Here is a 14,953-nt window from a genome sequence, read left to right on the forward strand (position 1 = left end):
AGAATAGCTGGTATCTACTGAGCATGTGCAACCTCTTAAAGCTACAAATGTATGCATATGCTATGATGAGCTAAAGAAACCTCTGCTACGCTGGTCATAGGGCGATATCCAGACTTTTGAAAATTGATTGCATTTGACAACTTTACTTATTTCAGTTAAGCCCCGGAGATGTGATTTGATATTTCGGTGAAAGCAGAGTTCTGCAAGGAAAGGACCACTGGATGGTGTACAGAGACAGGAAGCAGATTTATAATATACTGCTGCTGTGTCAGAATCTAGTACAACCGTTACCCCCAAACCATTGAAATGCTGTCCCCAAATATGGTGCCAATATGGGGCAGCAATGCTGGAGTGGTAAAATACCAGTGTGATATTTTCAATAATATTTTTAGTTTCTTGTAAACTCAAAATGCACAAGAACTTGTCTGAAAAAAAAGTTGTCCTTAGACTATATCTGCAGTATTACAGATGCGTATTCTGGCTGTGTGTACGGACTGCACTTTATATTAGGTAGAGGTGTATATTTGAAATAGCCATATTAATTGCTGTTAGCTTAAAGAAGCACTCCCCATCAAATGTTTTATCCTCTAAAAATATTGCAATTATATTAAATAGCACTGTGTACTTACTCATTTTGAGTTTCTACCAGTAAATTCTTCTTTCCTCTGCTCTATTTAGAAACAGGATGCCTCTTGTCCCTGCATAAATAATTCCCCTCTTAAACTTTAACTCCTGAGGCTACTTTCACATTTCCTTCATTTCAAATCCGCCAGGTCCATCGTTGCGATGGAACAGTCATCCGTTGCGTCCGTTGACAGCTAATTCTGTGAAATAACTGATCCATCGCGCCCGTTACATCCGTTGTGCGTCCATTTTACGATGGATTTGTCGTGATCTGTTTTTTTTTTTTTTTTTGGGCAGCCCAATGGGAGTGCCAGGCATTTTCGAGACCTATATAAGCGAGCGAGATGGGTTTTTTTTCTGACTTAGAAGGATTCACCTGGTCAGTTTTCAAACAACTGATATCCTAGATCTAATGGAAAAGAGAAGAATTAACTGGGTAGAAGGACGAAATGAGCAATTGTAAGTACACAGTGCTACATAATATGATGACTGCATTCTATTGACAGGATAAAAACTTTGATGGGAGAGTGCTTCTTTAATATTAAAAAAAATCTAGAGTAAGGGCCGAAAGTGGACTCAATTGAAATGGTAATTTAATAATTTATTCTCCAAAAACTGCTTTGAACTTCTCTCTATCCAAGACCAATCCATAACGAGTAGTGAAATACAGAATATTGGGATTGCTGTATCTTGCAAACTGTCGTAGAATCTCCCCCTTCGTATCTCCTGTTTCTGAAAACCGTTTTACATCATCGATTGGAACTAAAATATTTCTTCTTTTTCCCCAAAAAGTCAAGTAAGAAACCTTCAGCGTTGTCAGGTCATCATCCACGTACAGCATCCCAATAATTCTACGAAGGTAATAGCTAAGACCATACAGCATGGCGCCTGCAAAAAGAGCAGCTCCTGTGCAATAAACTACAGTAAACTGGGATAACTGTCCTTGCAAATAGTAGTAATAAATTGGGGGAAGAATCAATAGAGTCATTGTAGTCTGCATAATCTTCAGTCGGGATACCACTTTGCAGTATCTGATTGCTGGAAACTTGTAGATCAGTGTAAATTTAGTGGAGTCATCAGTCTTTGTGCTGAGCGGTGAAGCTGTACGGAATAAACTTACGGTTTGTACCCACTGCTTCTTACTTGCAGATGACAATAACAGAGAAACCTCTCCATGTGAAGGGCGAGTAATTCTCCCACATCCAGTAAAGGCGGTCCTGTAAGGTACACTAGATTTCCATAACTGTACGGAACACTGTTGACAAAAAGGTCTGATCCACAAGGATCGAATGATGAGCTGTGCCATGGAGATGTAACCTGCTGGAGTACAAGAACATAGATGTCACCAAAAGATACCACTACAGCAGGCGTAGAGCTTTGTTATTCTCTGTTGTAGACTATACCCAACACTAGGAGGAATCTAAATATGCATCAAAGAGGACCAACCACCAGGACTTTTATATATAAACTAAAGCCAGTGCTATACTGGTGCTATCATGCTGATTTTATTTCTGAAATACAGGCAAGTAAAGCTTGTGAAATACACTTACTTTATTGATATGTGCTGCAGAATATTTAATAGGTGGGTCAAGTTTTGCTAGTTCTTCCTGCCCCTGTCTGTCTACCTGTCCTTCCTCCCCCTGTCTCTTATTATGGGGGGGACGGGGGGGAAGAGGAAGGATCGGCAGGCATACAGGGGCAGGAATATCTAGCAAAACCCGACCCACCTATTAGATAGTCTGCAGCACCTATCAATCAAGTAACAGTGCATTTTGCAAACTTTACTTGCCTATATTTCAGAAACTATACAGCCAAAGTTTGTGGAATGCACTGCTATGTGAGCTGTGTTCCTAAACAAAGGGTTTGTTTTTTTTAACTCCCTTAACCCCATATCCAAAACTTATATTTACATTACATGTTAAGTGTATGGAGTGGACATACAAACTGAGCCCGCTCTATTAACCCCTTCAGCCCCCGGGCACTTTCCGTTTTTGCGTTTTTGTTTTTTGCTCCCCTTCTTCCGAGAGGCGTAACTTTTTTATTTTTCCATCTATCTTGCCATATAAGGGCTTGTTTTTTGCGGGACAAGTTGTACTTTTAAATGAATCCGTAAGTTTTACTATATAGTGTACTGGAAAATGGCAAAAAATTCCAAGTATAGAAAAATTGCAAAAAAAGTGTGATCGTACAATAGTTTTTGGGATATTTTATTCACGGTGTTCACTATATGGTAAAACTGATGTGTGGGTGTGATGCCTCAGGTCAGTGCGACTTTGTAGAAACCAAACATGTATAGGTTTACTTCTATCTAAGGGGTTAAAAAAAATTCACAAGCTTGTCCAAAAAAAAGTGGCACACGTTTTGCGCGATTTTCCAAAACCCGTAGCGTTCTCATTTTTCGGGACCTGAGGCTCAGTGATGGCTTATTTTTTTGCGTCACGACCTGTCGTTTTAAACGGTATCATTTTTGCGCAGATGCTACGTTTTGATCGCCTGTTATTGCATTTTGAGCAAAATTTGCTGCGACCAAAAAACGTAATTTTGGCGTTTGGAATTTTTTTGCCGCTACGCCATTTACTGATCAGATTCATTGATTTTATATTTTGATAGATCGGGCATTTCTGAACTCGGCGATACCAAATGTGTATTTTTTATTTTTTTAACCCTTTAATTTTCAATGGGGTGAAAGGGGGGTGATTTGAACTGTTAGGTTTTTTTTAATTTTTTAAAACTTTTTTTTTTTTTAATATATTTTACAAGTCCCCCTAGGGGGCTATAGCGATCAGCAATAAGATCGCTCTTCACTATCTGCAGATCTCAGCTACAGAGCTGAGAACTGCAGATTTGCTGCTTCACTTTCAATGCCGGCTGTATTCCAGCCTTGAGAGGAAGTGAGTCATGTTAGCTACAGGCGTCATCACATGACCCTGTGCTACCATGGCAACCACCGAAAGTCACGTGATCATGTCACGTGACTTCCGGTGGGGGCGGGGTAAGTGACTGTCATGGTGGCGCCCATATACATATCGCTGCCAGATTTTGGCAGCGAAATGTAAGGGGTTAATGGCCGCGGGTGGAAGCAATTCCACCTGCGGCTAGCAGGCACACATGTCAGCTGTTGATAACAGCTGATATGTGCGGATCGCCGGCGCTTACCGGCACACGATCCATGACGTACCCAGTACGTCATGGGTCGTTAAGGGGTTAAAGACAGTTGCCAGCTGTATTATACAGCCAGCACCTGGCTCCAAGACCAGTGACTGGAGCTACCTCCGATCCCTGCTGTTGAACCATTGAGGCCGGGGTCACACGCGTGTATGAATCTGATGAGTGCAATGCAAGAAAATATCCCATTACACTTTGACCAATGTTATTCAATGAGGTAGAACAGATCTGCAATTTTTTTTCTCATGCCCAATCAGCATGAGAGAACAATAGCAGCATGCTGTGCTTGCAGCGTATCTTGGCTCACTCGCAACCATGTGAGTCTATGGGTGCCAGTGAAATATCGGACTGCACTGATGACATCCGAGTGTTCACAGTTATTCGCAGAAACAGGCGATGGAGAGATCAATCTCTCCATCTTTTCCACACCTGTACTTCAATTCTCACATGCAAGAAAATCAGAGCACGATGAATGATACTCGCAGCAGACTTCGAGCTGAATGTCGTCAGCATATAGCATCCAATGCTCTCACATCTGATGCTATATGCTAATCTGACCCCGGCCTTGGCTGCTGCTTTCAGACGTCTGTGTTTAATAGGTACAAGTCACACGCATGGTTATGGTCACACGTGTGTCATCCATTTGCATACGTGTGACAGGTAGCAGAGAAAACACGGGTCTGTGAAATAAAAAGATTTTCCATATCTACCTGCTTTCTTTGGCTCTGCTGCCTCCCGCTCCTGACCCCCCGCTCATAATATTCATTGATTATTCACCGCACTCAGGACCTGGAAGCCGGAGCAGCGCTGGGTACAGCACCGTGGAGACAGGTGAGTATTCTGCAAGCACAGTGACATCCAGGAGGTCATCAGAGTTCCCAATGAGCTCAAATGACATCCTGATGACCCCTGCGACATCTGCGCTACAGCTTCACGGGTTCATCAGAGTTTATTGGGAACTGTGATGAGTCCCCGTTGCTGTGCCCGCTTCCAGGTTCTCACACACACACACACACACACACACACACACACACACACACACACACACACACACACACACACACTCTGCTGTATACTCACCCAGCGATTCAGTCCCCGTCTCTGAAGTCCCCAGTGCTGCTCCAGCTTCCAGCTCCACAGCGCACTGAATAGTCAGGGAGTATAATGAGTGAGGGTCAAGAGCGGGATGCAGCATTGCTGCAGAGAGGTAAATATAGAAAATATTTTTATTAACAAGACCCCTGTTTTCTCCGGTACCTGTCACAGTGATGTCAGACGGATCACATCAGTGTGTGATCTATATGACACCCATGCTGCCAGAGAAAAAACAGACATGCCTGTATATATGCGTGCGAGGTCACACAGTCCGTGTGAGTAACAGCATATAAAAACATGGGTACATGTGGCATCCGTGTTAAAAACTGATGTCACACGTACCTAAAACACGGACATGGTTGTTAAGTTTCTGTACACCTAATACCCCTTTCCCAGTTGAAAATCATTATTTTATACTAACCTATAAATGCCAACGTATTGCAGTATATAGAACAGGGGAATGTTTGGGGTTTATTCAGGATGCATGGCGCACCTTTGCACTAGGTGGCCTAATGAAGGTGAGAGGTTAACAACACTAATTTCTAGGATCTATGGCAGGGGTCTCAAACACGCAGGCTGTATATGGCCCCCGAGGCTGCTTCAAACAGCCCACAGGCGCCGTTGACCCCTTGACTTTTGCAGCCCAGTCCAGGGGTTGCCAGTGTCAGCACTTTGTTACAGTTGAATGTGCGTCCTTGGATGCACATTCATTTGAAATATATTGCCACGAAGAGACAAGCTCTCTGCACCTGCACCGCAACGCCAGACAGTCAGAGGCCAGCAGCTGACGTCATACTATGCCGCACAGACGCTGACGTCAGCTGCTTGCATCTGATTGGCGAGGAGCTGGCCTGCATTGGGCCACGATTGTTAAGGTGTCTACAGGGCCTGAGGGCCGCATATGCAGAGGAAAAAGGGACACCAATGTATATGGGAAGAATGGCACAATAGGGGACGTTACTAAAAGATGGGGACTTTACTACAAGAAAGGGACCAGGATGGGGACATTACTACAAGGAGACAAGGCTAGGCACATTACTACAAGATATTGACCAGAATTTGGGGCAACATTATTACAAGATGGGTACCACGATGGGTACATTACTACAAAAAAGGGACAGTTATTGGCACATTATTACAAGATGGGGACATGATTACAAAATGGTGACCATGATGTCACACATTACAAGAAGGGACTAGAAAGGGGCATATTACTACAAGATAGGGACATTACTACAAGATGTTGGCCAGAATTACCATATGGTGCTAATTGTAAGACAACTTTACTGTATGTGGCCAATTGGTGGAAACTAAAATGTAAACAAATAAAATCAAAATATAGCATGAAAAAATATTTTGCTACTAAAAATGCTGCTTTATCTATAAACTAAAGTAAACAAAGTTCATGTTTGTTATTGCCACATCCGTAACGACCCAAGCTAAAAACTACTATAACCCATAGGATGAATGCTATTTGAAAACAATAAAAAAAAAGCCAAAAATGTTCAAAGTGTATAGAGAAACCTATTTCACTTAATATGTTACTTTGTCCCGCAAAGAATGCAGCTCCTGAAATTATTTTTTTTTTCTATGTGCGACCCATATACTCAGACCAGTGGTCTGAAATTTGGCTATCAAGGGTATTAACACAGTTGCCACATTACAGTACCATCTAACAATTCTGTATATTACATCTAGTGGAATAGACCTTGTCTGCTAGTAAAGCTGGGGCATGCACGTCTCCACCGGCCATCCAGCCCAGAAGATGCAGAAATTGTAAACGGTAAAAAAGCAATGCCAAAACTAGACCCCCAAAATGTGTCACCATGGTGTTCTCGTAAAAATGAAAAATTTGGGGTTAAAGCAACAGTTTTGTGGTAAAAATGTATTTTTTCATTTTACAACTCAGTCATAAAATTCTGTAAAGCACCTAGGGGTTCAAGCTGCTAATCAAACATCTAGATAAATTAATTGAGGGGTCTAGTTTCCAAAATGGGGTCACTTTAAATGTCATGTGGTCCCTAAAGAAATAGTCTTGTAAATTTTGTTGGAAAAAACAGAAATTATTGATAAACTTAAAGGGAACCTGTCACCGTATGTTTATAATACTTACCTAACTGACGGTGCGGAGCAGACTGGTCGGATGGGCATATCAAAGTGCACCTGACTAGGACCTCACTCTCTGCTAGTGTAGATGACGTACAACGCGTCATCCACACTAGCTTCAGAAGGAGGACAAAGATGGCCGAAAGAGGAGGCGCGGGACCCTGAGACACCATCCGACCAGTCTGCTCCGCACCGACAGTTAGGCAAGTATTATAAACGTTTGGTGACAGGTTCCCTTTAAAGCCTAAGACACAACGGCGTGAAAATCGGAGCGAGTGGAATGCAATAAAAAAAAAACGCATTCCACTCGGACCAATATTAGCCTGTGTGCCAGCACACATGAGCGATTATTTTCTTAGCCCTAATCGGACCGATAAAACAATTGCAGCATACTGCGATCCTTTTTCTCTCGCACCTATTCAAGTCTATGGGGCGAGAGAGAGGAAAAAAAAAAAAAAAAAAAAATAAATAAAAATCGCACTGCACTCGAGGTGGTACACCGGTGTAATGCGAGTGCAGAGCAAAAATGGCAATAGCCAGCAACGGAGGAGAGAGGGAGATAAATCCCTCCCTCTCCTCCTCAGCGTCGGCCCGATCGCTTGATCGGACTTCAGTCGCAATGACACTCTGCTCTCACTGTGCTGCTAGAGTGTGCCAAGTGTCATGCGAGGATTGCAGTAATCCCGGTGTGGCCCCGGCCTAACACTTTCAACTTCCTAACTAGATATGAGCGTACCTGTGGAAGTTCGGGTTTGCTGGGTTCAGCAGAAGTTTAGATTAAGTTCAGTTCAGGACCTGACCTTGACCTAAACATGATCCTGGAGCCCAAACCCCATTGAAAGTCAATGATTGGGCAGGTCGGCTCTTCGTCCACATAGTCAGCCATACACAGAGTGTTTCTGGGGGGAGGCGTTTGTTTGTTTTTTTTATTTTTTTTTTTAACACTACATCCGAAAACATTGCTTTTACCCCCAGTGAGATCCATTCAGAGACTGCAAGTGGCTCACACTAGGAAGAGCACCCCTATGCTCGACTAAGTGATTAGCACCAAATTCCAACAAGTTTTTTGGGGGGGTGGGGGATAGGGTTTAAAAAAAAAAAAAAGTCAGTGTTTAATATTAATATGAATCCTGAAATTTACTGTTCAGGTTCGCTCATCGCTATACCAAACAAAAAAAAAAAAAGAAAATGTTTCAAAAACTGTGCTGATGTAAAGTAGACCTGTGGGAAATGTTAGGTGTGTTTAGGAACGTTCCAGGGCTACTTCTAGTGTGGTATAGGGGATTGCGGTCAGCTCAGGTTCCAACTACTCTTGTGTTTTTCTGCTGATGGGATTTTTGTGATCGTCCACTGTGACCAGATCATAACAGTATCACCGGCCACACAAACAAAAAAAAAAAAAACAGGTACTCAAAAGAAGGAAATATTTTTTTCTTTATTCTATATATTTTCTCTTCTTATTTTTGGGTTCCGTGGAAGATCTTCTGCTGGTATGGATACAAAGCAGTTGGCTGAGCGTGTTGAGCATCTCTCCTCTGAGGTTCAGGCAATATCGGCTTATCTTAGACAGACTCCTGTTTTAAAACCTAAAATTCCCGTTCCTGAATTGTTCTCGGGGGACAAGTCTAAATTCCTGAACTTTAAAAATAATTGTAAATTATTTTTTGCTTTAAGACCTAAGTCCTCAGCGAGTCCCGTGCAGCAGGTTAGGATGGTCATCTCCTTGGTGCGCGGTGACCCTCAGGACTTTGGCCATTTCTTTGGCTCCTGATGATCCGATTATTGCTGATGTGGATTCCTTTTTTCAGGCCCTGGGATTGTTGTATGATGAACCCAATGTGATGGATCAAGCTGAGAAGACCTTGTTGGCTTTGATCCAAAGTCAGGATTTCGCTGAAATTTTTTGTCAGAAATTCAGAAAGTGGGCGGTCCTTACCAAATGGAATGATGATGCACTTGCGGCAGTTTTTCGGAAGGGCCTCGCGAATACAGTGAAGGATGTTATGGTGGAATTTCCTATCCCTTCTGGTTTTGATGCCTCTAAGACTTTAGCCATTCAGATTGATAGGCGTTTATGGGAGCGCAAAACGATACGTGCTAATGTAGAGCTTGCGGAACAGTCTTCTGAGCCTATGCAGTGTGATAGAGTCCTCTCTAATGCTGAGCAGCAGGGGTTTAGACGGAAGAACAAGTTGTGTTTCTATTGTGGAGATGCGTCTCACACTATTTCTATCTGCCCTAAATGGGAAAAAAATATTTGCTCGTTCGTATACTGTGGGAATCTGTATGTTCCTGATCAATGGAGGACTAGCATTATGTCAGAGATTCATTGTTCAGTATTGGCTGGTCATCCTGGGATTTTTGGTACTAGAGATCTTACAAGAGTAGTTGGAACCTGAGCTGACCGCAATGCCCTGTCAGACCACACTAGAAGTAGCCGTGGAGCGTTGCTAAATACACCTAGACGCCTCGTCACAGTCGGAGAAACTTATTACACCTCACAGATAGAAATGAGGAAAGCTATCGTGCCTCAGAGTAGTTCCAAAAGGAATAGCAAGCCCCCAACATATAAAGCCAACGGTGATGTAAGAAAAAACACAATACACAGATAAGAAATATAGATTAGCAAAAACGAGGCACAACTTCCTAAACAGAACAGGACAGGACAGATAACTGATTGCGGCCAGCAAAAAACCCTGCAAAAAATACCAAACTCCTGATAAAAAATACTGAGACCACACGGACTCATCCACTATATCAGGTACTCTTGTAAATAATGGGAGAAACAAAATACAAAAAAAAAAACAACAAAAAACACAAATACAAAAGTTAAAATAATCAAATAGAACAGGGAGAATCTCCCTTCTTGTAGTTGGGGCCTAGAGAGGGGGAACCCCCATGCTCATCAAAACAGAAAGACATATCCTCTCCTGCAAGAAAACAGACTTTAAACAAAACTAAAAGAAACACAATCATCCTTAGGTGTGGATCAGGCAATAAAGCAAAGAACTTGCATTTTTCTGGAATGGTACAGGCACAGGATAAATGGAAGGACAACTCAAAGCCAATTCAGAGACTGAAGAAAAAAATCTATAACCGGCCCCAGCCAGCAGACACTGCTCTTTTATATAACCCAGGCTGATCTGCAATTGGGCTTCCAAACTCCCAATTATCTCCCACACCTGTTGAGTCACAGTTAGCTTCACCCCTAGTTCTGACCACCAAAGGGAGCTCCAAACCATCACCCCCTCGGATGACATTCACAACACCTCTAGCTATCCCTCCATTAATTCATTCATGCATCCCTCCCTCTATCTTTGTTATATAGATGGATAGATAAAGTATCGTTCTAGCTGCTTCCGTTTTTTGCGGTGGCAAAAAAACCCAGAAGGCACACGGATGACACATGGACCGTATATGGAACGGAATGGATGTCACACGGATGCCACACAGCGGCATCCGTGAAAAAACAGGACCGTTTTTTGCGGACCGCAAAAACGGGACGATCGTGTGAATGTACCCTTATGCTGATCTCAGATGGGGGAGCAAAAACTTGGTTACAGATTTCCTTGAAAGAAAAAATATCAGTAGCATTTCCCTGAGTAAAGTACAGACGGGGCCATATTGGCGCCGTCTTACTGACTGATACCTGATGTGAAGAAATCTGTTGTGTACTTTCTCTAATTTGTGTTTGACGTTTTCTTCTTTTCTTTGTTTTTCATATCTTTGTGCATCGGGGTGGGCTTGTGGGGTGGGACTGGCTGGAGGGTCTTCAGCTCTGAGTGTCTGTTATACTTCCTTTTTTAAATGTTGTACTGGCACCGTTCTACCGTCGGGCGGTGTTTGTGCAGTTTGACTTCTTGGCAGTCTTTGGGAAAATGGCGCCGGTGGCTGTGCATGCGCAGATTGCTCAGTGCCATTATACTGGAGTCCACCAATAGATCAATCTGCGCCAGTGCCGCCCGCAGCTAGAACAGCGCCAGCGTGAAATTTAAATCCTTGTGTCTTTACCCTGAAGGTCACATAACTGATCTGAAGGGCCAGATTTGGCCTCTCGGCCTTGACAACCCTAAGGCTATGTGTGCACGTTGCGTTTTTTTCCGCAGAAACGCTGCGTTTTGAACTGCAGCGTAACTGCAAGCGTCCAGCAAAGTCTATGAGAAAGCCGAAAAATCAATGCACATGCTGCGTTTGTAAACGCAGCCTTTTGGATGCCCAAAATCGCTGCGGAAATAAAAGCAGCATGTCACTTCTTTTGTGTGTTTTAGCTGCATTCTCCACCCATTGAAATCAATGATGTGGATCAGAACGCAACCAAAATGCACTTGGACTGCATTTTTGTTGCGTTCTGCATGCTTTATTGACAAACAAAACGCAGGTCTTTTCAGTCTCTGTCAATGTTGGTCAATTTCTGTCTGTGGATGTTGGTGAATCTCCCTCTGCCGGTCAGTCGGTCTCTTTCTCTGTCAGTTGGTCTCTCTGTCTGTCTCTCCCTCTCTCTGTCCGTCGGTCAGTCTCTCCCCCTCTCTCATACTCACCATTCCCCGATCACCGGTGCGGCCCTGCAAGGCATTCACACTGCTCCGGTGGCTTTTCCTCTTTTGAAAATGCCAGCCGCTCATTATTCAATCTCGTATTCCCTGCTTTCCCCGCCCACCGGCGCCTATGATTGGTTGCAGTCAGACACGCCCCCCCAGGCTGAGTGACAGCTGTCTCACTGCAACCAATCACAGCCGCAGGTGGGCGGGTCTATATCGTGCAGTAAAATAAATAAATAAATAATTTTAAAAAAAACGACGTGCGGTCCCCCCCCAATTTTCATACCAGCCAAGATAAAGCCACACGGCTGAAGGCTGGTATTCTCAGGATGGGGAGCACCACATTATGGAGAGCCCCCCAGCCTAACAATATCAGCCAGGAGCCGCTCGGAATTGCCGCATCCATTAGATGCGACAGTCCCGGGACTTTGCCACCGTACCAGGGCAACTCAGGATGAGCCGGGTAATAAGGGTTTAATGGCAGCAGCCCATAGCTGCCACTAAGTCCTAGGTTATTCATGACAGGCGTCTCCCCGAGATACCTTCCATAATTAACCTGTAAGTGAAAGTAAATAAAACACATATATTCCAAATAAAGGATTTTTTCGGGTGTAAGAAAAAAAAAAAACACCCTCTTTCATCACTTTATTAAAATCCCCAAATACCCCTCCAGGTCCGGCGTAATCCAGAGGTCCCGCGACGCATCCAGCTCTGCTACATGAAGCTGACAGGAGCGGCAGTAGAACACCGCGCGCTCCTGTGAGCTCCACGCAGCAACTGAAGTGAATCGCGCTGTCAGCGGGGACGTCACTAGGTAATGCCAGTGTGTGTGCGGTGATGATGAGGGCTGTAGTGTCGGGATGTGTGCGGTGATGATGTGGGCGGTAATGTCGGGATGTGTGCGGTGATGATGTGGGCGGTAATGTCGGGATGTGTGCGGTGATGATGTGGGCGGTAATGTCGGGATGTGGGCGGTAATGTGGGGATGTCGGCGGTAATGTCGGGATGTGTGCGGTAAAGTCGGGATGTGTGCGGTAAAGTCGGGATGTCGGCGGTAACGTCGGGATGTGTGCGGTAAAGTCGGGATGTCGGCGGTAACGTCGGGATGTCGGCGGTAACGTCGGGATGTCGGCGGTAACGTCGGGATGTCGGCGGTAACGTCGGGATGTCGGCGGTAACGTCGGGATGTCGGCGGTAACGTCGGGATGTCGGCGGTAACGTCGGGATGTCGGCGGTAACGTCGGGATGTCGGCGGTGATGTTGGCGGTAATGTCGGGATGTCGGCGGTAATGTCGGGATGTCGGCGGTAATGTCGGGATGTCGGAGGTAATGTCGGGATGTCGGAGGTAATGTCGGGATGTCGGCAGGGATGTAGGCGGTAATGTCGGGATGTGTGCGGGGATGTGGGCGGTAATGTCGGCGGTATTGTCGGGCTGTGTGCGAGGATGTAGGCGGTAATGTGGGGATGTGTGCGGTGAAGATACTAATCAGTACGCGGCACACAGACAGAGCCGTGGTATGACAATGAAGTCGGGTGCAGTTCACCCGAGTTCATTGTCATCGCGCGGCTCTGTCTGTGTCGGCTGTCAGCCGGCATGTAGCAGAGCTGAACTGCCGGGGGAACGCGCAGTCAAAAATGCTTCCAAAACGCATGGAAAAAAAAATCCAAAATGCATGCGTTGTGGATGCATTTTATTTTAGAAAGGCGGTGTCCAGTCTGCCAGAGGGTGCGTTCTTTTCTGCACTGCAGAGAACGCAACGTGCGCACATAGCCTAAAGGCGTCATTCACACGTCAGTATTTAAGGCTATGTGCGCACTAGAAAGTGCCTTTTTCTTAAGAAAAAAAATGGACCCTCTGAAAGAATCCCGCACCTGCGTTTTTGGATTTTCCACAAGTTGGTCCCCGCAGTTTTTACCATTATCTATTGCAAAAACCGCAGGTACCTGAGGAAAAGAAGTGACATGCTCATTAATTCCGCAGCGGTAAATCCACGGGTATAAAAAAAAAATGCAGTGTGCGCACAGCATTTTTTAAAACCCATAAGATTTGCTGGGGAATGACTGCAGCAATGTTAGACACATTTTCTTCAGCAAATCCGTGGCAAATCTGCAGCGTGCACAGTGTCAAAACCAGGAGTGTCTGCAAAACACAGAACAGGGGAATCTTTCAGTTATAGCTTTTCTCTGTAAATCCCGCTCCTGGCTGTGGCATAAAATCACTGATGGAAAACACTGAGGTGTGAATGAGGCCTAATAGCTCTGCCCTAGAATCATGGCTGCGGCCGCTCACACCGAACACTGATGTGATGGACACTTCTTTGTGCATTCACTTTGTATTTTAATTGATAATTATACCCACTAACTCTTCTAGCTCTGGAAGCGTGTTAGTTATTTTTTTCACAGTCTATAGAAATGTTTATACACTGAGATATCGCAGACTGCGGCTACTGCTACACTCCTGATCCCAGCAGGGTCCTCACCTCCCCCCGCCGCACACGGCTCCCCTGACCATAACACTCATGTATAGGGGTCTCCAGCCTGTGCAGGGGTCACCTCCATACACAGAGGAGCCGCTGATGTGAGGGCACAGGGTCACAGCTCACACTCTGCCGGCCCACAGGGACGGTCCGGTCTGCTGGATGCCCTTTTCCCCTTCCTGTGCGGGGCCTGGCAGCTTGCAGTGCTGCTGAGAGTTCACCATGACACGCTGTGCCCCAGGACACACACCACCTACCTGTCACCGGGCTCACGGGCACTACACATCCCAGAATGCAGCGCGACAATCACGGTTCCTCGGGGCTTGTGGGAGTCGTAGTTCGAAGCGCTGCTCACGTGATCAGGAAGTAGTGATGTGGCCGAGGACGGAAGCCGAGAGCAGATAACCTCATTCATAAGGAAAAGTGACAACTGAGCGCTGCTGCCATGGCTGGACGGAGAGCTGTAATCTGCTTGTTTGATGTGGATGGCACACTGACAGCTGCTAGACAGGTACTGTACCAGGGCAGAGGGACAGGAGGGTGCGCTGTGAGGGTATAGGGGTGTGTGTATGTGTGCGCGCGCGCTGTAGGCTAGTGTACTGTAAGGGTGGGATGTGCTCTAGACGGGGATATGTGTTGGGGAGGTGCTGTGGAGGATGTGCTGTAGGGGGGCGTTCTGTTGAGGGATGTACTATGCAGGGTGGGTTGAGAGGAGATGCGCGTTGGGGTGGCGTGTCGTAAAGGGTGTGTTAGGGGGGGGGCGTGCCATGGCGGGTGTGTTGGGGGGGTGGGCGTGTTGGGGAGGGGTGGGCGTGCCGTGGAGGGTGTGTTTGGGGGGGGGCGTTGCCGTGGAGGATGTGTTGGGGGGGGTGGGGGGTGGACGTGCCGTGGAGGATGTGTTGGGGGGGGTGGGCGTGCCGTGCAGGGGTGTGTTGGGGGGGGGGGGG

General features: G+C 45.6%; 1 protein-coding gene across 2 annotated transcripts; it reads right to left on the bottom strand.

Annotated features, from left to right (window-relative positions):
* Positions 1-1,204: 1,204 nt before the first annotated feature.
* On the bottom strand, positions 1,205-14,512 carry LOC142246076 (transmembrane protein 186-like). Of its 2 annotated transcripts, none has more exons than XM_075319093.1 (2): positions 14,264-14,512; positions 1,205-1,941 (listed from the first exon to the last, which is right to left on the bottom strand). In XM_075319093.1, the coding sequence occupies exon 2, from the start codon at positions 1,928-1,930 to the stop codon at positions 1,226-1,228; it is 705 nt and encodes a 234-aa protein (XP_075175208.1). In that variant the 5' UTR covers positions 1,931-1,941; positions 14,264-14,512; the 3' UTR covers positions 1,205-1,225. The 2 variants fall into 2 exon arrangements, with proteins under 2 accessions (XP_075175208.1, XP_075175207.1); XM_075319092.1 differs by having other exon boundaries at positions 1,205-1,944; positions 14,264-14,511.
* Between the last annotated feature and the right edge of the window lie 441 nt (positions 14,513-14,953).

This window comes from Anomaloglossus baeobatrachus, chromosome 7, assembly GCF_048569485.1.
Source record: "Anomaloglossus baeobatrachus isolate aAnoBae1 chromosome 7, aAnoBae1.hap1, whole genome shotgun sequence".
Classification (NCBI taxonomy): domain Eukaryota; kingdom Metazoa; phylum Chordata; class Amphibia; order Anura; family Aromobatidae; genus Anomaloglossus; species Anomaloglossus baeobatrachus.